The following is a 23,501-nucleotide window of genomic DNA, read 5'->3' on the forward strand; positions in this document are numbered from 1 at the left end:
CGCCCCTCCTTTCTAAGTTTCTGATAATGCATCTTTCAATTGGTTTTTAAATTCTTTAAAATTTCGGCACGAAACACGCGCACCAATTTTTGATCTACATATTGATTTTCCCTTATCTTAAAAATGAAACTGGATTCTGAAACCATGCCCATTTTGGCAAATGAATATAGGTTATTTTTATTCATTTTGTAAAAATTGTTCGAAATACCTTCATAGCGTTTCTGGACTTTGAATCGCTGACAACGAAATACTAGAAAAAGTGTGGTGCGTGATATATAGCGGTCATCGTGATATTTATTCTTGATTACTGTGTACTTTTACTAGAATTTTTCCGCATTGTTGTAAACACATAATATTAATTACATTAACTGGCGTAACTATTTTCCGACTATTAAATGAGCAAATCAGTTAATGGCCTATACACTGTGGACTAATTTGGACGCATCCCACTCAGATATATATATTGCCTGAAATTGAAATTCAGATTAAAAAGATCTACATAGCTCTTGAAATTTTTCTAACGAACTGGAACTATGGCATATTTAAAAGCTCATTCTTTTAGCGACAGCATTCCTAATTAAACAAATGGGGTACAATTTGTTGCTGAGACTTGTGGCAACGCAGGAATTAGGACACGTCTATGTACGGAAAGTCTGAATTGCTCCTGACGATGCCGAGTTATTTCGTTTTCCACCCCCATTCCCTCTGTTCTCCCGTTTTAAATATATAATTATGCAACTTACGGTCATCAGAACACGAAATATTGCATTTATTAGGAAAAGTTTCTGGTAATGGTAAAAGTTTTCTGGAAATGGTAACTATATTTGAAAGAATATATTTTATTTCAAAGAACGGGTAATTATTCAGGTGATGGTTCGATTTAATGGTGGGAGGTACCAAAATACAACGTGTAGTTTTAACTTGCTCATATAAATACTTTCAATTGTTAATACAATAAATTATCGCAAAACAACTTAATAATTATGGCGATTTCGAGACCCTCAACATCATGAATCGATATTTTCTAGTTCTTTTGCCTAAAAGTGATGTAAAGCACGTGTAATGCACTTATTATAGACAGATACATTTGAATACAACAAAAAACGACATCGAACGCACAAAATTGAGATAATCGATGAAACCCTATAGTAACTTCGATATGCGATAATTAGTTTTCTAACCCCATTTATTTGCGAATTTAATGCGTCTCCGAAATACCAAGTGATTGGTATTGACATCATTGGTTTTCATCAAATATATCAAAAGTGATGGCCGAAAAAAACGATAAAAAAATAAATTTAAAATCCAATTTTTTCGAATTTTATTGATGATAACATTTTTAGCTTTCTTATGTTGAAATATATCCGAATATACTAAAAATTTTAATCCAAATGCACTAGAACAAATTTTCCATTTTGGGGTCCGAGGTCATATAGGTAATTGAAACCACTCTCTTAAGATATAATTATAAAATTCTCACATCGACTAATGCAAAAAAAAATTAAGTTTGACTGAAAATCCGCTCATTTATATGTGTTTGAAGTTTAACTCACGACTTCGTAACTTTCAGCAATAAGTCATTTAACAGATAATCCAATTTATGAAATTATGGAAATTTTGTCATGTGGTATTCAAAACTCCACTTTGAACAACTTTCAAAATATCGCTATTAGATCTCTTTTCAGGTTACACTTTGATCTCAATAAAATAGTCTATTCTATTTTTGAAATTGCAATTACTTCGCAAATTATAATTTTGTAGACGATGAGATTTTAGTTCTGAACAATTCCTGAACAATACTTTTCAGTATGTATACTGTCAGTTTATTATTTTTCCATGTGTGTCATCTATTACGAGTATAAAAATAATTAAATGAGTAGTCTCATATTTTAATGTGCATGGTCTAATATCGTCTGTTACACGAGAAACTAATTTGTGATCAGGCAACCGAGAGCACTTCATTTCGAAAGCGCAGTCGGAGTCAGATGTCGTTACGCACGACGAAACTTGATACGAAAGTATATTCGGGGTTTCGGGAACAAACGAACATTTTACAGGGAACTAATCCGTGCCAAACTTGGCAAGAAGGTCTGTCACGACAAAACCCACAAAAGTGATCAGGCCAAAGGAAGAGGTTTATTTTTTGCAAAATCGGGTTTTGGGGTCTCGGATGCGAGTACCCGTCAATCTAGTCACACTCGAGTGATTTCAATGTTTACAGGTCATTGAGCTCTGTTTCCGGGCAGAGCGTTTTGCAGACTATATGTTTACAAATATATTCAACAGGTGGGCAGTGGCTTACAAGCAAAGCATTTAGGGGAAGCGTGAACGTTTTTAATGATGGACTATGAATAAATAGCCAGCTCGCGGTGTCGACCATATCCAATGATGTTCCTCATTCCCGCAAATAGGCTAAATAACGTAGTCCCTCGGAATTGGGCGACGACGATTGGGCACCAACTCCACTATATTTAAAACGAACTGTATTACTTGCGTGAAATTTTGTCATACCATTTTTTATTGAAAACCGCTAAAAATAACGCTGTGAGTGGCTCACCATATGCCACAGAAAACGAGTAGCCCAACTGCAGCAAAAAATAACATGTGACCGAAATGCAGCAAATAGATGTATATATATATATAATACTTGCAATTAATTTTGTAAACTGATTTCACCTATATATATTTGTTTAGAATTGTTATTCTTTTATGAGAAGTAATAAAAGTTAATAGTGCATAATTTAAAAAAAAAATATTAATTTTCGGGGTTAAAAATTCTATATATATATACCTTTCCTCATCCAAAGTTCACTTACAACGTATGTACAAAAGTCGTAGGCTACTATTATCCATAGGATATATTTCTAAAAGTCAATCATTGTATCTGATTTTTGATGTACCTACGCAGTATTTTATTCCTATATATATGATAATTTTTCATTTATCTTGGTTTCGACGTGCTTATCTGCATACACAGTTCAGTATACGCCATATTGTACCCTAGCCATAGCCCCATATATGATGTTGCCTCGAGAGGCCCTGTTCAATCCCAGTATTGAAATTTAGGTATTCCATATTGGGCGTAGCCTACTGGTTTTCGGATTGCACAATATCAAGATTGTTAGTGCACTAGGTTTATTTTATAAATATAATAAGTAGAGCAGTTCCGTGTCTCTCAGCACGATTATTTCTCTAAATAGCAAATTCCACTTTTACATTTCCCAATGCAACGGCGAGGAGTCCATCCACACATCAAAAAATGCATTACTGTGAACTACTGCTGACAAGGGATGATTTTTTTTCGAATATTTTTTATGTACAGTCATGAACATCGGAGGTCATGAACATCATAAGACTGTAAAGGTGATAACAACGCGACGTTCATACTGCTTCATTTGGTCCTTTTGGCCGACAGACGGTTCCATTACATTTGAACCCACGACGATTGCATCTGCATACTATTGCACCTACAGAAAAAAAATTGTTATACGGATATTTGAACCCATACTAACCTAACCCATGGGTTTTAGCACCCGCATATAGATTGAACCCGCGGATATACACATTGGTTCAAATGTACGGTCATCTCGACAGACATCCCAATGTTGGTAAGCCATATTACTGCCCGTTCTCTTTTTTCATGAGTACCCAAAAGCGGACATCGAAGTTTGGTTTTTATATTTCTTAGCATCGGCAACAAATGTATGTAAGTCTTCTGCCAGGAAGACGTGAATAATTTTTTTCTTGGTAGGAACTGTGTGGAAAACTCGTTATTACGCGGGACGGTGAAGCTGTTTCATGGTCCGCCGGTATAGCCCAGGGGTTCTGCACTCCGACGGATAATAAATATATATTGTTTAGATATAATCGAATAGGTTTTCCACTATTATTCAATTTGCCATATATATATATCAAAGTTCATTTTGTTTTGCCATTTTTAGATTTGCTTCTGTATATATTTATAGTTTATACAATTCAGACAATGAAACCAAAGCATAGGTGCTTGGGCATTATGCCCAAGCAGACCTTTGGAATGATTCATTGAAAGTTCTGCTTCACCAAAAAGGTTGGAAACCACTGCATTAAAAGCAATTAAATGAGTGACTCCTATTTTCAACTGAAAATAACGGAACGCAACCACTAATTACAGTTACACAATTCAATATAAAAAGTCATTGTCATATCTGTCATAAATTGAATATTTCGCGCACCAGAAAATTATTATATTATCTTGAACAGTTGCAGTTGAGGAATTTCCGATTTCGAACACCCTGAAATCCTGGTTACCCCCTGAAGACGATAGTTGACTTTCTCATGCTTTCACTATTCTCACGTGAATGCGTTATTTTCGTATTAAATGAAAACTCCTCAAATTATAATAACGTCCGATTTGACGTTTCTGAACTTACAAAAGGGTGTTGGCACGCTTCACGCAAATAGAATATTTTGCCCAGCCATTTTGCTGACCAAACAGAATCGCGAGATGGCAGGACTAGATTGTTCCGTTGCCACCGGACCACATAGCCAAATACGTCTTGATTGAAGCAGAGTGAACTGACATCTATAATTCCTAATCACTGTATTTACCAATGTTTCGCATCCCTGTATTCAGCATGGCGAACTTAACTCTAATAAACACACACACACATGTTCGCGTACATAAACATTGTATAATTTCTTTGATACATCATTATCATCAAATCTATAGAGAACTTAAGAAGAGTATTTTCAATATGCCATGATAGAAAATCATTTCACTTGTAATCGAATTATTAGAATTACCCTTATATTCATTTTATAATCAAAAACAATGAATTTATTTACAGATGAGTAGTGGGTCCACGAAAAGTATCATAATAAAACAATTATAAAAAAATGAATCACTAAAGCATTCGGCATAAGTAATAGATGATATGTTCTAGCAATATTTTAACAGCGCATTATGCTGTGTAATATTCGTATCGGGCAGGGTATATAGTACATAAATTCAACTAATCACATTCTAAAATAACCGTATAATTTTGCGACAGCTGCTCATCATGTAAATGAATGGAATATTTTTTTGTAATGTTTGCTTTATAATAAGGTACCATTTATCTTATCAGAACTGTGTATAGCAGCAATGACACAACTTGTATACACCACAACAAAAAACAAACACAAAATCTTGATCCCAATTTTCACAAGTTTTTTATAATACCTGCTTCTTGAAAAATAAATCCCTAGATTCAATACAAGTGAATGCATTAAGCAGCAATAACAGTTAAAATTCACATACAAATCAAATGAATAAAATGCATCAGCTAATATAATAAGTGTAGCTGTAGCACTTCAAACAACATGCAATACTTTTTGTTGGGATATTAGATTAGATATGAGGAAAATCATAAGACAAGATGCTGAAATCAAAACTTTAAATTTGTTAGTTTGTTCATGATTAAATACAACATAGCCTAATAATCTGCGTTGTTTATTGGAACCTGATCAGATCCCATATCACCAACCTGGGAGACACAGGTGATCTTACATTTTGGATATTTGGGAAAGACTACATTAAACTAAATCGATTCAAAAATATTATTAGCAAATGCAAAGAAACGACACCGATTCATTCCAATAACCGAAGGATCAGCATCAACTGTAGCAGTGTTCCATGTAATATAAATCAGGGATGTAATGTGTGGTGACTCCGACAAAGCATATGATTTCTAACATTAAGAATGCACTTGTTGGAGGTCAGCAGAACGGGATTATGGCGTTCAACACCGTGTTAGCTTCATGAAATACTAGATTCCATCACATCAAAACAGTTGGTAAATATCATATCATGCAATAACAAGAGAGGCGCAATTTGGTCATGGAATAGTTAGACAAACAAGCTGAAAATGAGTTGTTATTTGCAGTCAGGTTTGTTAGTCTTGTTCCTCCTGGTTGATGTTTGGTGAGACCAAGAAGGTGAAGTGACAAGTTGGAAAGCAGAAAGTTAGTGAAAGATTACACTCAAACACAACACCGCAAATATTAGAACACATCACGAAAGGTAACATGCGATTTGAGCTTAAAAAGCAATGCAGACACATCATGCCATGATATATATATTTCTTTTTATACAGATTGAAAATTACTGAACAAATGTAGCTGCATCATCTTCAGAATTGGCATGTTGGTCGGACGCAATTTTACACGGAAAAGTGAAAAGATGTAGAGTGATGTCCACTTCGGGGAAAGTGTTGGTGATTCTACACAGAAAAAGCTACCGCATTGACAACTATTGCAAGTAATCAACTTCCTCCTCAGCTGTATATGGCAAGAAATGTGAAACATCGTTATGAGATAAATATACTGCTGTGGAAATAATTTGTTCAATAATGGGGGCATGTGTGATTGATAGATAGATTCGTGAAATGACTAACAGATAAGAGCTGCGTAAATAATAATTAAAATAACTCAAATTAAAACAGAATTTTTGGGAAACAGGGGCATGAATTAAATAAGACTAAATTGAAAGAAATAAATTAAAATAGTAACTCATTCATAAAATTATTTGTGTGCACGCAGAAGAATATATTATGATTTATAATCAGGAGTATGGCTTCAGAAGAATCATTGGTTTTAATTTGATTTCAGAACTTATGCAAAAAGATCAAATGGATCCTTCTCTGATGTAACAGACTGCTGTGTAGGAGCAGGAGATGAAAAAATATCAAACGGATCAGAAGCAGGTATATTGTTTTGGGCTGGTGTCGTTGACGCTATTGGAGGACCGAAATCTGCCAAAAGCAGTTCGCTATTGGTACTCGGAGTTGTATTGAATGCCCCAAGCAAATCTTGCCCTGCAGAAGGTTTAGAGTTAACAGAGGCATCGCCTGATAAACCAAACATATCAAAATCACTAACAATATTATTAGAATTATTTGTATTCTGAGAAACTACATCTGTGACTGTAGCATTTTCATCATCCTCATAAGGGTAATTAAAATGGGGTCTGTCGTAATCTTCCTCATCTTCACTTGTTTCTACATTCGAGTTCTCTGTGGATTTAACATCACTAACCACGGTTTTCTTGCGAGGGGCAGGATCAGGATTGATCAGATCAAACGAACCACTCATATTATTAGACTGAGATATGTTACCGAAATCAGCGAAAGAATCAGGTTGATTATCTGAAGGCGATAACTGTGGTGGCCCTACAACATTATCAAAACCTACAAAAGGGTCATTTATTTTTTCGGTTGAATTTTGAGGCAATGAAACATCAGTTTGCAAGACATCAGACAAATCGTCATTTGCATTACCTGTAATGTCCCCAGCTTCTTGTTGACTGGAGGAGGAAAGAGACAATTGCTGCTGAGAGTCATCCAAGTTGCTACTGCTTAAACTGATTCCTTTTTGCTCATCTGAAGATGAAGAATCATCCAAATGATTTCCAACATTGCTATCGTTAGTAAGATCAACCTTTTTTTCAACAGATGTTTCTTCATTTTCTTTCAAACCATTTTCTGCTGAAGCTTCAATCAACAGGGGACTCTCAGATTGATATTCCTCCAAGCCATTTTGTTCTTGCTTCACTTGTACCGTTTCGTAATCACCTTTCTCATTCTCAGATTCCGAAGAAGAAATTTCTTGCTGTTTTGATATAAAAAAAGATTGATTTAAGTGGAAGATATTTATCATGTAAGGCCGAATTATGGAAACAAAAATAAGATTCTTGTGATTCCCAAAGTTACAATAGGGCTCCCAGTTTAAATGAAAAATCAAAAATGATGTACTTATACTCAATAATATAATGAGCACCATTTTAAACCTCTATTGTCATCGTTTTTGGAAATATTTTTTCGAAAGAATATTTAAAAAAACTGAACAGTCCTGGTATAATTATCCCGATATTTATAAACGTATTATTGTAAAGTACTAGGTATCTACAGAAAAGATTCTATTTTCACAAACAATATGTCAGGTCTAATGTCAGTATTCATAAATGTAAGTTTACTCTTTGACATGATGTTTTATTTTTAAATATTGATTATAGTATAGAACATCCAAAATTGGACAGAGGTCCTCTTTAAAACTTAGTATCAGGATTACATACCATCAGGCCACTTGCTTTCTACCAATTCACTGTTTCTTTCCTATGTACCACATGAGACAACAATTGCAATGACACTTTTGGCAATAAATTTAATATGCTTTTATTTCAGCGGTAACAAAATGTAGCAAAGCTAATTTACTTCTCCACACATTGAATAAACCGAATGTTAACAGAATATTTTTTTATTAGGAAAAATGTGTTTTCTACAGTGTGATAAAGAGTCTTTGCATCCACACTTACAAGTTATTTCAAAATATTTCTCCTCATTTTAAACACATAACTAATAATAGTCTGTTCAGTTCAAGAAGGTAAATTGCAAGTTGCAATGTATATATATTCTTGTACACCTACCAGAATAGAATAATGATGCAAAAGGAAGTATTTTCATGTGTGGCAATAATAATACACTAAACTTTCTGTGTGGGAGAGACATTTGAATTCCATGTACTACTAATATACAAATCATTTGCCTAATAAAAACATTGTGTTAGCGTATGTAGGATAAAATAAGTTTGAAAAAAAAGTGTAAAACACAGCAATTCCTTATGGGGATCCCATAATGTTCAACTCTCATGGGGGCCCTTCTATTGCCATCTCCAAGACATAATGACTGGTTTCAATTTACAAGTCTTAGTCCATCAATTGCTCAAATATTAAAAGCATTGCTTTGTGCACATCATCATATTATTGGGCAATGGATGTTTCCCCAGCATTAATTTCCTTGTTTATTTCTGTAACAATAACCAATCAGCTCTTCTGCTCAGACACTTTGTTTGCTCAGACAAATATTCAAGCATGGTTGTAAACATTGCTTCGTTTTTGCAGGTACGAGTTATTTGTCAGTTTTTAGTCGTGTTTCAAAAAATTAGGTAGTTGTATATGTAAAGTATTTCAATTGTCATTATGTCTACCGATAGGCTTTAGTCTAGATGCAAGAATCAAAAATTAGTCCCGGAAAAGCTGCGATAGACCAGGCTAAAATGAGCTATTAGTACATGTAAGCGTCACATTGTTGTACATTTTAAGAAAAATAATGGTTTTGAGAACGTAAATCAGTTGGTGTCAATTCTCCAAAACATATTTATCCAAATAATATTGAAATAATTATCCAAAATTTTGCGATAGTAAAGTATAGCGAGATTTTTTTTGGGGTCAAGGGTCGGGTAAACATCCACAACAGGCCATTGGTTCATTCATGCCTGTTAAAACTTGTTAGGCATGGATAAAAATTGTGGAAAGAAAATATAAAAAACATGCATGAAAATGAAAAAGTAGAAAAAGAAGGGAAAATAATGAAGCTGCAAGATATTATGCATGATCCCACTGATCATCACTTTCGTGATAAGAATCTACAGTAACTGCAGATATTTTGCGATTCAAATGATCATCTCGTATGTGAAGAAATGCATTGATAGAATCAGCCGATGATGTTAGTTGGCGACTGCTGTGTTTGCTGAATTTTTCCTTCAAAAAATTTTCTTGATCGACTGTCCAGAACGAAAGCTCAGCATCAGAAGCGAGAATTATGTTGTTCTTATTTGCAGCATTCTCGATTGTTGCACCATCATCATGACCAATAACAAAGTCAGGGTATGAACATGTTGCTCGAGGGTTTGCTTCAACAAAATCAGGGCAATCCGAAGTGTCACATCCACTCTCTATTGCAGTGTCGTAGATATATTCTTCCACAAAATCTGGGCAATTACCATCCATGTCAAGGCTTTCTCTTGCAGTATCATAAACCAATTCCTGATAATTAGTCATATTTCTACTTTTACTCTGAGCATTTTGGAATTCTTCATCATCAAATGCAGGTGGTGGAGGGAAAGGTTGTTGTACAAAATCTTCATTGGATACCAGGGAAGAGCCCTCAGGATACGAAGGCAACGGAGGGCTGTTTGTCAGAGGAGATTGTGGAATTACCATTGCATATGTGTCGTCTTGAAAAACAAAATCCTTTGGAGGTAATTGTTTCAAATCTTGAACACACTTATCATCAGGAGTGGGAGTTTCAGAACAGAGGTGAGATAAGTTCACCCTATCAAGTGAGTGCGTGCGTAAAGCACTGGTGTTCAGACGTGGTCTTGAACTTGTAGATGGCTTAGAAACAGGAGTAGAGCTCCGCGAACCGACTGAAATTCTTTTTCTTCTGTCATCTAAGACATATTCTGTAAGAATTGGATGGCCAGATTCAATAAGTTCAGTTGGCACACCTTTAGTCATCACTGTTACCATTGACGGAAGTTCTTGTTTCACAACTGGAGTATAGTTTAACAGAAGTTCAAAATCTTTTTCATCAATTTCAGATTTTACAGAACTCTCGGATGCTCTTGAATTTACACGCTTATATTTCTTGGCATTATAACAGCTCTCTGGTGGTAAGTTTGTGGTTGCATCATCAGATTCACAGAGAACTTCATTTTCTTTTGTACCAGAGGAAATGTTTTTTGATTTATTTGAAATTATGCAAATATCATGTCCAACGATTTGTGATGGGTGTAATGTGATAGGATTAGATACGTGACAAGATTCAAATGCTTCTCTTTTTTGTCCAATGTTGTAATCTGCTTGAATGTTTTTCAATTCAGAATCAGTTGTTGAACTATCTGCTTGTGGTGCAAGTGGTGCCATTGTGAAAGCAAATGTTTTTGCCCCAACGTTGGATTTTATTGCAGAATACTCTGTTGGATCGATAATCTGTGATGTATGAAGACCAGGACGTTCAACAGATTCACATGAATGTTGTCGTTGAGTTTCTTCTGAAAGTCCATTAACGCTGTCAATTTGCTGAGATGGATGAAGATCTGATCTTTCACCAAGTTGTGATATTGTATTGGTTTCAAATTTATTTCTCAGTGGTTTTACAAGAGCATCTCTACTGAAATGTACTTGCTGTCTTTTTGCATGATTAGAAGAGCCATCTTCTAAATACATTATTGCTGTATTTTTTACAATTCCAGACATAGTAGGTGAATTAAGAACCTCTGAATCTTCCAACAACTCTCTGCTCATGCACCTGGCTGGTGAATTACAGCGATCGTAATAATCACGACGTTTTTGACGAACTTGTGTCAAGCCATTCATTAAATCTTCATGATAGTTTGTTTGTTGAGAAGAGTGAGGTTCTGACAGAACAAAATCTTCAGGTTCTCCAGATCTTGGTCTGCAGGTGTCAATGTCATCGATGACCTGTGACTGATGAACTTCTGTTCTGTCATCAAGTCCTATAAAATCAAGAGGCCGAGTTTCAAATTGTCCTTTCATTGAACCAAACAAACCAACAGAAGCAATTTTTTCATCTTCTGTCATGGCTTGGGATGAGTAATAACCGGTTTCATTGTGAAAATTACTCTGTTCAAATTTCTCCGCATTTTCTTTAACAAGTTTGTTATCGAGTGGAATATCTTCATCAACCCTCTGAGATCCATGCAATTCATATTTCTTTGCATCTTGCCATTCATTCTTCTCATGACTCTTAAATGACTTCACCATTTCAGAAACATCAAAGTCGACCTCGTCTTTCAGTGGAGCATCAATTCCCTTTTCATTAATCTCACTCAGTGGTTTTGTATTAAACTCGGTCATAACTTCACCTAGATTCGATTTCCGTCTTCCTCTTGTTACAATCTGAGAGCTGTGTGTTTGTCCATGCTCATATAAAACACCAACAGGAAGGGTTTCGAATAAATTCTGCTTCACTTTAACATGTCCATCCACAGAAACAACATCATCACCAATTATCTGCGACTCATGTCGCGCCACATGTGTAGATTCGTCAGATACACACGCAATCCTGTCAAAATTTTCTGAATTGTCAATTACTTTCTCCCAAGAAAGAATTTTTCGGTTGTTTCGTTCAATTCCCTGAAATGCTTTAGATTTGAGTTTCACATGACCTTTGAATAGGCTGACAACAGTGGAAGAAACATTGTTATCGTTAGCAGCTATATCATCATCTACTATCTGTTTATTATCGGTATTGAAAATGTCAGAGTGTGCGTCATTAGGTGCTGAAACAACAGGAGATGAAGATGATAAAGGAAGCAGCTGTTCAACATTGCACGGAAGCTGCTCATCTCTTGTCTGTTCTACAAAATCATGAGGTGATTGGCGATATTCTTCATCGATATTTATATAAGAAGCTTTGAGCATTTCCTTTTCATGCTGTAACTTCTGGAATATGTAGGTCTCATTCCCAGTGGTATCGGAAGAAAGCTTGCAATGCTTTTCTTCGTGGAGATGATCAGCATATTGTGAAGTCGTCAAATTTTCAGTCATAATGTCTTTGCTGCAAAGAGGCTTTTCATTAGGACTTTTCTGCTTCACACTCAGCTTATCCTCAAGATATTCTGAAGTTTCTATCGACATATTTTTATTTGAAATTGATTCATGAACTGCTGTATGTGGTAGTTGTGCAGTTTGGGTTTCTTCCACAATAATATGTTCTTGCATGTTTTTAGCAGAAACACGTTGTGAGTAAGATTCTCTCGAGGTACTTGATGTTGCTGATTTTTCATCCATTTGACAAATCGCAGTAGATGATTCGTCAGTATTGAAAGTTCTACTAGTCATTTTTTGTGTACTGTAACAATCAACATGTTCAGCAATATTTTGACTGGAAAATTGGTTTGGGGTTACATGCTGCTCTAAAAACTTCTGATCCTGTAATGATATTTGCTTTGAATACTGCTCTTGATTAGATGATGATGTTGGCAGTTGCTGAACTATGCTTTCATCAAACGAATCAATTTTTCGAAAACTTTCAGTTTCCATGTTGCTACGGTGAATACTGGTTTCAAGGTGATTATGTTGTTCACTAGCATTGTGAAACTCCTCCAATGACTTATAGCTAGACTTGGACTGCAGTATCGTGCCACTTTTTAGTTTTCTTTGCACACCGCATAGCTCGGAATTCTTCACAAGTTTTTCAGAATGATGAGGATCACTGGAGACGACAGTTGGTCGCTTCATTTTACTTGTATCAGTTACAATACTATCAGCACCTAGTGGATCTTCTGTCGCGGAACTTTGGGCTTTCAAGTTTTTGTTATTGCTACCTGCTTTGTTTTTTGGAGCAAAATTAACAACCAAGGAAGAAACAAAAGTGTTCCCAGAATCCATGACAAAAAGAAAGATGAAAGCGAATGAAAAGTGATGAAATGAAGAGGAAGAATATAGTGAAAGAACAGAGCAAGAATCTGAAAGAGAAGAAAAGGGAGAACTTTAATCATGCAAACTCCGAAAGCACTAAATATGTAATTTATGATTTTTGCAATAAGGCTATTCCATTGATTGTAAGGAATTCCCTGTTAAATATTTTAGAAGAAAAATATATGTAACATCTTTGCTGTTAATCTAAGACCATTAAATACCACACTCTCAGTCATTTATTCAAAAAAAGAAATGTCGATGGCCCATTGTATTCTGAGCAAAGTATGATATTTGACAAAGCGCTACAAAAAAAAATTGCTAGTTCTCAACACCACGTTCCCATACTAGCTAGTAGTAGTATAAATTAAGAGACATATCTTAAAAATAATTAATTTCATAATAATAATACCGGTTGTTGCTGCACTTCCTCTTGATAGTCAATCACTTTTGTGTAAGTTTCATACTCTTGCTGTGATTCAGGTTCTAAAATTTTAAAGTTAACTGAATAACTTAAGATACTTTATATTGGTGTAGAAAAGAGTCATCAAAAATTTGGCATATGAGATCACACATAAGATCTAGCGGAAATGATAACAACTAGAAGGAATATCGATTATCATGAATGTTAAAGTAAATTTTGAATGCCAAATGAATCAAATATCCCTGAAATATCCCAGTTGCAACTGAATATTGGTTGGTTTGATCACATTTTTAGAAATCAAATTTGCGTCCTATACAACGCTGGGTGTGACAATTACTAGTATAGCCATATTTTGGAGATAAATACTTGAACTGAACAAAGTAGAAGCTTACCTTCAGCTGTCTTTGTTGACAGATCCTCTGTGATTGCCACTCTCACAGGTATCACTGCTGCTGCTACTGGGACCTGAAAAATGAGTACAACATTACAATATCACCATCGCATCCAATTCAAATGTATGTTTGTTAGAATTTGTTACATTTCTTCTGTCAAAAGATGCAGGTTTTATAGTAATTTTGAAATTTATAATCTATAAAATATAGCTCATCTCGATCTAATTTATACCTTAGGAATGGTGAATTCACATATATGCAATAAGATCTGATGGTGAATTCTAACAACTAGCTGAAAAGATATCTTACAGATTACCAAAACAGATGAAATAGTAATGATATGCGTAGTTTTGAACATCAAAACCAAGACGATCGAATTAGTTTTAGTGATAAATAATCAGAATATCATTAAACTTTAAAATATAATTTGCCAAATAACCACACCCATCCCTTTACAGCAATAAAAATCTAATTATGTGATTTCATAGCGGAAATATTGTGAAATGCTTCAATAGCTAACAAAAGGTGATGTGAAATACCTTGTAGATTGCAGGATCCTAAGTGAGAATTGAAAAGTTGATAGAAAATAACAGAGAGAAAGAAGAAGAGAACAGAAAAAGATACAGAACAATAGTTATAAGAAGATAGTTTATGATAATCCTGGAAAGATAAAGGTTCACATTAAACATTAAAACTGCAGATAAAAGTAATGACTTGTATTGTTCATCACTAAAGCTAAATTATCTATAATATAACGAATATCTACGGAAATTATGGAAGCTGCACAAAGCATACTAGCATGACAATAGCATGTGCCGTTAAAGCCCATTCACAACTCATCCTACTGATTGAACCTATGAATATATTCTTCCCTACAACATGTCAAACAAGCCTTTTTTCCCTTCTACAGAAAAGGTGAGATACATCTGCTCAATAGCAGATGTCATCTGACCCGAATAATTTGAACATGTAAGTCAAACTTCGCACTCCACTTTAACAGTTGTGTGGTCGATCAAGCGTGAATTGTGAATACAACATAGGGAAGCAACCATTGCGTAAACTAGTATTCTAAAAGCGCTAGAAATGTCACGTATCACTGCCGCGCGGCGAACGCAAATATCGAGAATGTGTCTTCGCTGAGATCAGGTCAGAGGTTTTTGCAGAGAAGCGCTTTTGTCAATTAAAAAACCATGCTCACAACTCCAACTTAATTGACGTCCCGTCCTGGACATTTCCTTGGCACCCTATATTCGAGTTTATTATTCTGACAAATTTGAAAGTTTACTAATCCATTGTCACTTTGGGGAGCATTTGAGAAATTGCAAACCCGAAAATATCGTGCATGGAGGCTTACTTTAAAAATTGGTTTAATGACCAGCATGATAGTTCCAGTCGCCAAAGTTCATAACTTTCATCAGACTGAATCAAGTTATTGCGTTTAACTATTCGGGTCGCACGATAACCTTCAAATAAGCAAACTATCACCGAGCATCAATATGACATTTCGTCAGGTTGAAACTAATTTAAATCTCAATTTTTTCGTTATCAAAAGAAACAAGAGTAACAGCGAAGAACAATTACGGAACGAAAAAACGAGTAACAGAAACGCCGTTTGACCTTCTTCTTATACACATTTATTGATCAGAATATACGGAAATTGCGAGATTTGGATTCTTTAGCTGATACGTATTAAATTTCACTAAAATTTACAAACGATGAGCAATAATCGAGCAAACCGCCACAACATTTCCAAAATTCAGACGCGTTACTTGACTTCGTTAACTTACGACAAATCGTTGGTACGGCAAGTAACTGAGATTTATTAAACTTACAATAATGGCACTTTATATGAACCGCACAGAAAGAGTTAATCGTTCAATACGCGGTTCAATGTCAACCATCCTAAAATTTATAAAAGGGAAGATTTTGGAATAGGTCTCTAAATTTGATCAGCAGTAATTAGAGATTATGTTGAACGGATGTCAACATGTGGTACTCATCATGTTTTGCGCAGTGCAGCGTAAAGAAGAAACGCGTGACTTCATCAGAAAGAGAAAAAATTCTTCATAAGTCCGTACACAGCCGTGGTTCTCAATCTGTGGTGGTACACGGAAGCTGATCAAGTGTTACGCGTGCAGCTTGAATTATTGCAACAATTAACTTTTTGAGTTGGCCAAAATGTGCCGACAACGCTTTGTCTTCCATACTGTATGTATTAGCTCAACCCTGAACGGCCTTTATAAATGTTTCCCCGGGCATCAATTTCCTTGTTTATTTCCGTAACCAGTACCAATCAGTAAACATTGCCTCGTTTTTGTAGTTTTGCGTGTTATTTGTCAGTTTTCAGCTGTGTTTCAAAAACTAGTTGTGAATTAAATATCCTAATAGTCATTATGTCTTCAAAGTAGCTTTAATTTAGTTGCTGTAATCAATAATCCGACTAGTCTAAACTGAGCTATCCGTGCCTGTAAGCGGCACATGGTTGATTATTTTTAATACAAATGAGGGTTTCAAACTTCGGTGGTACGCGGCTGGGCTAAATAATAGTAAAATGTTACGCGGTCAGTAGAAGATTGAGAACCACTGTTATACAGTATAGCAGATTTGCACTAGACACGAATAGGTTTCAGTTAGAAGTTTAGCTGTATTTCATTCAGTGCATTTTATTAAAAAAAAATACGAAAATTAATGCGAGCATCATAATAGTCAATGCCGTGGTTATAATTCTTATATGGAAGGACAAGGACAAGCATGATTAAAAATGCAAACAGCTAAACTATTTGCAAAAATGTCTAATTTGGGAAAAATAGAAACAAAGCGCGGGAAAAGTTTTCGCCTTTTATCGCAAACAGCGTTCATGATACTTGTTGTAACGTTTAATGAATAAATATATTATAATGCATTATAATGTAACTTTAAAAATTCCAGTTCGTTGATAATTACATTACTTAAACAATAAATCATGGGGAAAATGACATTGGGGAAAATTAGAAAAAGTTTTTCACAGAACACATCATGTCATGGATTACCTCAAATGTACGTCAGTACAAACAAATATCAACGAATATTCTGGGGTTTGACGACACTGGACGTGTTCGCGATATTGGTGGCAATGGTAAGTTCAACATTGTACTGTTTGGACACACTAGATTGAACATTTAAACCCGACAGAAATATGTGTATTTTAGTTTTGAATGCAGAAGTTGGACGATGAACTTAACGGGTCTAAAGGTATGACAAAGAAAATTTTAATTCTTGTCGAGCAATGTACACTCGGAAACTGACAACTGTGAACGCAAAATAGAGACGCAACAAATAGCGGTTACAAGGCTGTATGGCGCATTTTATCAATAACAGTTACACTTTAGACCGGTACTTCAATGTTTCCGAATCGGTAGACTTCGGTAATCAATTAGCCTATTCAAAGCCGAATAAGGGATACAAACCAATTGAGGATGAAAACAACACGGAACTAATTGTTGTGTTATTTAATTCATGCAGCCAACTCAAAATTTCTGAAGAATTGTTGAATAAATTTAGAAATGCGACCGCTTCCATACTTTCATTAGACCCCATTTAAAAAATGGTGTATTATTCCTAAAAGCTCAACCTATATGCCGACATGGTGAAATCTAAATAAGGAATATTTTCAATGATCTAACTGCATAAGCAGGCACGTATTAGGGTGGGTATTCATATTTCCGTCAGTCAATTTTATCAGAACTTTCCAAGTCAAATAATGAAATTTTTCATGAAAATTCGGAAATATAAAATTGCCTCCCGATTTCACGGATGCACCGTCTGTTGAGCAATATAAGTCATTCACGTGGAACTGCGGAGTTAACAAAGCTTGACAGAATAACGCCTCATTTGTCCGCAGTTGAAGGTAGTCTTATACACTATACTATATACTGTATTATAGGATCAGATATCCACAGAAATCCAAATCTGACAAATTCTTTTTTGAAATAATCCAGCTCACGATCAGAATTATGGAATACAATCAGAACAAAACGACCACAACATTTTCGGAAAAATACGTCGAAAAAATGGATTTCCCCGCCATCACAATATGTAACTTTAACAAGTAAGCACCGTCTTTACTTATTTTTGTTTTAATATGTAACTGTCTTTCCCAAGTGAGAGACATATACAGGTCGCAACGACACGCTTATGAGCTCGAATGTTCCTAAACTCATACTTGCACACTATTTTACAGCTTTTTTAACATCGAAGAAGGAGAAGAACGTGATGCTATTGACGAATTAGCCAAAGCAAAAGCGAGTGGCACTCCTATTGATTTCGAGAAAATTAAGGTCGCAAATCTCAAGTGTACATTCTTTCAACTTTGCTCTCCTTCATATCATCATTAACACCTCGTTAAACAAGGGTTGAGATGATGAGTAAACGTAAAGATAAAATACATGTATAACCCACATTCGGAATAGAGATGCACCGATACCGCCAATATTTCAATATTTACAGTTAACATTATGAAATAATGATAATGTTAATAATAATGTTAATGTTAAGCATTAAGAACAGGTATTCCAAAACATGGGAAATTGATAATAGTGATTCATATGCAGATAATACACAGGTGCAAAAAAAGCCGCGTTCGATCTGCATAACCTATTAACTGCGGTTATAGTATATTCTGTAATTGTGAAGAGTTAACATTAAGGCAGCGAATACCGCGAACATGATCTCTCCACTGCAAAAACAAATTACAGTCATCACCATCCGTATACAAACTTAATTTTTAAAACAGTCAAGATCGGTCTAATTAAAGTCGAGACCGATACAATCGCCGATATAACAAAATGGCTGATATTCCCGATACCCGGTATATCGGTACATCTCTACTTCGGAACTAATATATACATAGTACGTATAGAGTCTCTGTCATTAATTTATGGACATCTTGCAAAAGGTAGTATTAAATCCAGAATACAAAACTTGCCAAAAATCTACCTTTTCCTGGATTGCCGCATTGTATACTTTGGTTACACTTTCTATTAAACATATAACAAGTTTGTTACCTCACGTAGTACTTCGACACGGTCTACAACGGTTCAATAAGAGAGTTTGCCATTGAAAAAGGATGGCAAATGGACGAAGATACTCTAGTTTACTGTTTTACCGAAGATGATGAATGTTTACCGGTCAGTATATATACATTTGGTATATCTACGATGACATAAACTTCCTACTTTCCAATATATGTAGAAGCAATATGAACAAGACAAAAGGTTGTCATTCGACAACCAGTGTATTGGTCCTTCAAAGTTTCGAATTATACTAGAAAATTATTCTGAAGAAATCGTTGTTCGATGCTAAAAGAATGTATGAGATCGATGCCAAGCTTTGCTACAAACATGATAATGTCCAAGATGAAAACAATTCATAAAGTGTCGAAATACCTGTTAAGGACCGGCTAACAACATATATTTCTAAAATTCTGTTTAGCATATTTTTCGTATTTGCAGCATAATTTCACATACAGTATAACAGAAATAGGAAAATGTTGGACATATAAAAATCCTCCAGCAACAAGGCGAGCTGGCACTCATCATGGAATATCAATGGTTTTCAATATACATCAAGTAAGATGGTTTGAGTTGTTGTATTACAAACACGAGTTGTTCACTTGTGTTGACCCTCTTTGGCTGAGATTGACGTCAAACAATATAACCCAACGTACCAATTCTTAACAACGCTCATTACAGGATGAATATTCAGAAAATGTGGGGTGGGGAAATTGGGAAGCCGGTGTCAAAGTTCAAATACATTCGCCTCACGACGTACCGGAAGTGGATGAACTCGGGTTAGCAGTGCCTGTCGGTTACATGGGATTCATTTCTGTAACTAAAAAGGAGGTAAGAAACAAATGGTATAGCTGGGTGAACCTGTCATCCTGTTCAGTCTGTATCAATACGTCGGGTTAACCCAATGTATTCGTATTTATAGGAAAAGATAATGTATGAACCGTGGGGTGGATGCCAACCAGACAACGAAGAGTTGCATTTTTATGACACCTACAGCAGACCAAACTGCTTCAAAGAATGTTTCCAAAATGAACTCGAAGGTATTTGCTTTTAACTGAGCTCAGCACTTGGGCCTATGATACTTCTAGACTAGAGCAATGGTCGGCAATCTAAATGTACTCGCGGGACGAATATACACATTTCCGGTAGCGTGCGGGCCGCATTAATTTCTGCCTGCGAACAATCACCACATTAAACTTCAAATTATGGCGCAATCGCACCTCCTGTGCTACAGTGAGACGTTTATGTTGCCTTTTTCAATATATTATCAAACAATACGTTATTTTTATTTACTTGATGTTTTTCTCTGTGTCATGGTCAAAGCGTTGAAATCAAATGACAACATTGTTGCCCCGCATTACGTCGTCCAAATGACAATCTGACAAGCGAGTACGAAACTTATTCTACGTGTAATACATTACAGATAAAGCTGATCACAGCAATGTGCTGTCGGACGTGCACATTACTCCGTTTTTCACTATCGCAACGTGGGGCGTCGGGGACGAATTGCGTATTCGCAGTGACACGTTCTGTAATGACGCTTAACATTGAATCCCTTAATAATTTCGATGCCGGCATATCAAGCAAACTGGTTTTGAAATGCGCTAGAAAGTAAAATTCTTTTCCGACCAAGCACTTCGGAATGTTCGACCCCCAACGCGAACTTCCCTCCGTTACCTGACATTCTTGGTCTTAACAACCAACATAAGTAAACGACATACAACTGACGCAACAAAAAAGCGCCATCAGCTGCATTTGTTACGGCGCAAATCCAAGTCGAGAAAACAATAAATTTATAATCAATTTTTGTATTATGCATTTGAAGTCGGGACGTTCGAGGGCCGCAAAAAAATTAGTTTGCGAGCCGCAGTTTGCCGACCCCTGTTCTAGACTTAGAGTATAACAACTTGTAGTGATCATTCAACTTTCGCATCTCATTTTTCATGCCTGCTTTTCTCCCAGCAAAACGGTTGGTCATACGTAATTTATGTTCTTCAGAATACTGCGAATGTAAAATGTATTACTCTGAGAATCCATCGTTAACGCAAGAATGCACACCCAGAGAAACAGTAGATTGTCTCGTGAACATCAGTTGTAAGTCATAATAACATACAATTGTTTCGTTTTCTTCAGTTGTCTCAAGGTTTAATGAATAAAGTGTTTACTACTATTAAGGGTAAGCGATTACTTTTCGGTCTTGACTCAAAATGATTTCGACGTCTCGGAAGGCGTACAGTCAGGCCCTAACCTCGTGTTTGTGAACGCATGATGATGAAATGTGCCAGCTGCTAACTTCACGTAAAAATTCATACCTCACACATTCACTGCACTTTTTATCTTACTATAGGTATTTTGTGCGAGGCGCGAAATACCCCAATAACACCGACAGACTTATACATAAGTAGCCATTTATGGTTTTATTTTCATTTTCAAAACAGATTTTGCTCGGAGTTATCTTACACCTACAAATTGTGAATGTCAGCCACCATGCCACAGTACGGTGTATTCGTCATCAATATCATATGCCAAGCTTCCCAATAAGGTAAATTAAAAGTGATTATGTTTTTGAACGCGTGGATAAAATTGGGAAATTAATAACAGAATGTATACTGTAAAATTGAGCAGCGCGATGTTCAAATCCTAGAATTGAGGTGAAATGAACTCACTTCCGAGGGGATTTTCTGTATCTGATGCCCAAATAACAATATGTTTCGACAGGCGGTAGAAGATGATGTAAACGAGGGACAAGTTTCGGATCTTGCAGGTATTAACGTGTATTTTGAAAGAATGAGTTATACAATACAGGAAGAAAGCAAGGCCGTGACCAGGACAGGACTTCTAAGTGAGTTCGTGGTTGGAATTCCAAAATATCTACAACTACAAAACATCTACAAATACATATAAAATATTAACAAAATTTATTTAACTTTTTGATTCGAATTTCTATCCACTTATCCAGGCGACCTCGGAGGACAGTTGGGTTTGTGGATCGGCATCAGTATTGTGACTTTATTCGAATTCATACAATTTCTTCTCATGTATTGCTATGAAAGCATAGCAACAAAACTAAGAAGGAAGAAAGGATCGCAGACATCTAACGCAGCTCAGAGTACAACAAATAAGAGTGACACAAGACTAGGCTTCAGTCAAGATAATGTTTAAAATACTCAGTCTAGGCCAGGGATGGCGAACCACTGACTCGCGGGTCACAAAGTGACCCACCGCGTTTTTTCGGTGACCCGCGAAGGCACGAATGAAATAAAAACATACTAACTTGTAAGTGATAAAAATTGATAAAACCGGCTTCAAACAAAGTTAACAGTAAGTAGACTACATAATGTAACGTCAGTTGGGCAGCCAGACCTGCGAACGCTCAAATTCAAATTTCCGGATCGGTATGGTAATTTTCGGAACACCCAATCTTGGACGCACGTGTTCACACATGTATACCTATAAGCAGCTATTGGCTGTGATATGGTTTATGACAAAACAATCAACTTGATCTGTTCATTTCTCGCAACGTCTTGTTACAGCGTTCGTTCACATGAACCAAAAAGGTACTGCAGAGTGCAGACTGTTTAGTTCAGGGTATACAAAAACTAGATGCTACTCCGCGTTCATTAGTTTCTCGCCTACAATGTCGTGGAGAAAACAAAATTTGTTAGTCCCAAAATGAGGACCTAGAAATCTGAAATAACAATGGGGCAGTGTGAAAGTATACCTTAATGTGGTTGAAAGCCAATCGAAAAATTTAACTCTTATCAGAGTGGAATTACCTTCAAACTCTATGGCGCGCAAAATACTTTGCCGCATCATTCTAAACGTTTTTGGGTAATTCATATGCGTGTTTTTGAACAAGAATTTCATAAAATCGAGTGTCATAAACAGTCCAGTAGTCTCTGGTAGAAGTGCTGCATAAATAAAGCCCAAAACTACACAACACCAACCGAAGCTTATAAGATTTGAAAGATAGGATGCAGCAGCAAGTTTCTTATTAATACTAACATTGATAATATATTTGTGACCCACACTCTTCTGTTCCGTGATTAAAATATAATTTTTGACCCATTCGTCGGAAAAGGTTCGGCATCCCTGGTCTAGGCAATGTACATTACTGGGTAAAATGAAACTGTTATTTGAAATAGATAAGAATACAATTGAAATGGAATCTACATGATTTATCTTACAATATTCATGTAGAATTTTAGAGAGATTAGCAGTAACGCGGTAAATTCATTCATGGTAAATGTTATCGCTATTATTATTTTGGCATTCCCGAACCACAAATTTGTCTGTTACAACAATTTTTTCACTGTAAATTGTACTTTGAATGTAGAACACCAAGGGGAGTGGGAGACAAAACAATGGTGAGAAGATAATAGACTATATTGTGGCATACG

The 23,501-nt window shown here is 35.8% G+C and overlaps 2 protein-coding genes across 10 annotated transcripts in view; one reads left to right on the forward strand and one right to left on the reverse strand.

Moving 5' to 3' along the window:
* Positions 1-4,650: 4,650 nt before the first annotated feature.
* The window catches only part of LOC120342213 (uncharacterized), a 50,593-nt gene continuing 31,742 nt past the window's right edge, over positions 4,651-23,501 (reverse strand). For 7 of the 9 annotated variants that reach the window (XM_078110630.1, XM_039410956.2, XM_039410950.2 and 4 more), the window contains 4 exons: positions 14,054-14,126; positions 13,650-13,723; positions 7,296-7,626; positions 4,651-6,297 (listed from right to left, as the gene is read on the reverse strand). In XM_078110630.1, coding sequence (XP_077966756.1) covers positions 6,269-6,297; positions 7,296-7,626; positions 13,650-13,723; positions 14,054-14,126 — 507 coding nt within the window. In that variant the 3' untranslated portion in view covers positions 4,651-6,268. Of the gene's footprint in view, positions 6,298-7,295; positions 7,627-8,164; positions 13,288-13,649; positions 13,724-14,053; positions 14,127-14,592; positions 17,013-23,501 lie in introns of those variants that run through there. The other 2 variants (XM_039410948.2, XM_039410954.2) reach the window with 2 other exon arrangements.
* Positions 16,986-23,393, forward strand: LOC120342215 (bile acid-sensitive ion channel-like). The gene is made up of 11 exons (XM_078110631.1): positions 16,986-17,168; positions 18,031-18,140; positions 18,273-18,369; positions 19,105-19,218; positions 19,543-19,659; positions 19,783-19,932; positions 20,024-20,141; positions 21,100-21,195; positions 21,540-21,643; positions 21,820-21,943; positions 22,061-23,393. Exons 1-11 carry the CDS (start codon positions 17,016-17,018, stop codon positions 22,261-22,263), a joined length of 1,386 nt encoding a protein of 461 aa, XP_077966757.1. The 5' UTR covers positions 16,986-17,015; the 3' UTR covers positions 22,264-23,393.

This window comes from Styela clava, chromosome 3, assembly GCF_964204865.1.
Source record: "Styela clava chromosome 3, kaStyClav1.hap1.2, whole genome shotgun sequence".
NCBI lineage: Eukaryota > Metazoa > Chordata > Ascidiacea > Stolidobranchia > Styelidae > Styela > Styela clava.

Bases quoted from the DNA above. Each gene is read 5' to 3' on its own strand.
- LOC120342215 (XM_078110631.1), top strand. From the start codon at position 17,016: ATGGGGAAAATGACATTGGGGAAAATTAGAAAAAGTTTTTCACAGAAC. The intron at 17,169-18,030 runs GTAAGTTCAACA...GAAATAATCCAG, and splicing joins TCGCGATATTGGTGGCAATG to CTCACGATCAGAATTATGGA. The intron at 19,219-19,542 runs GTCAGTATATAT...TCGTATTTGCAG, and splicing joins AAGATGATGAATGTTTACCG to CATAATTTCACATACAGTAT.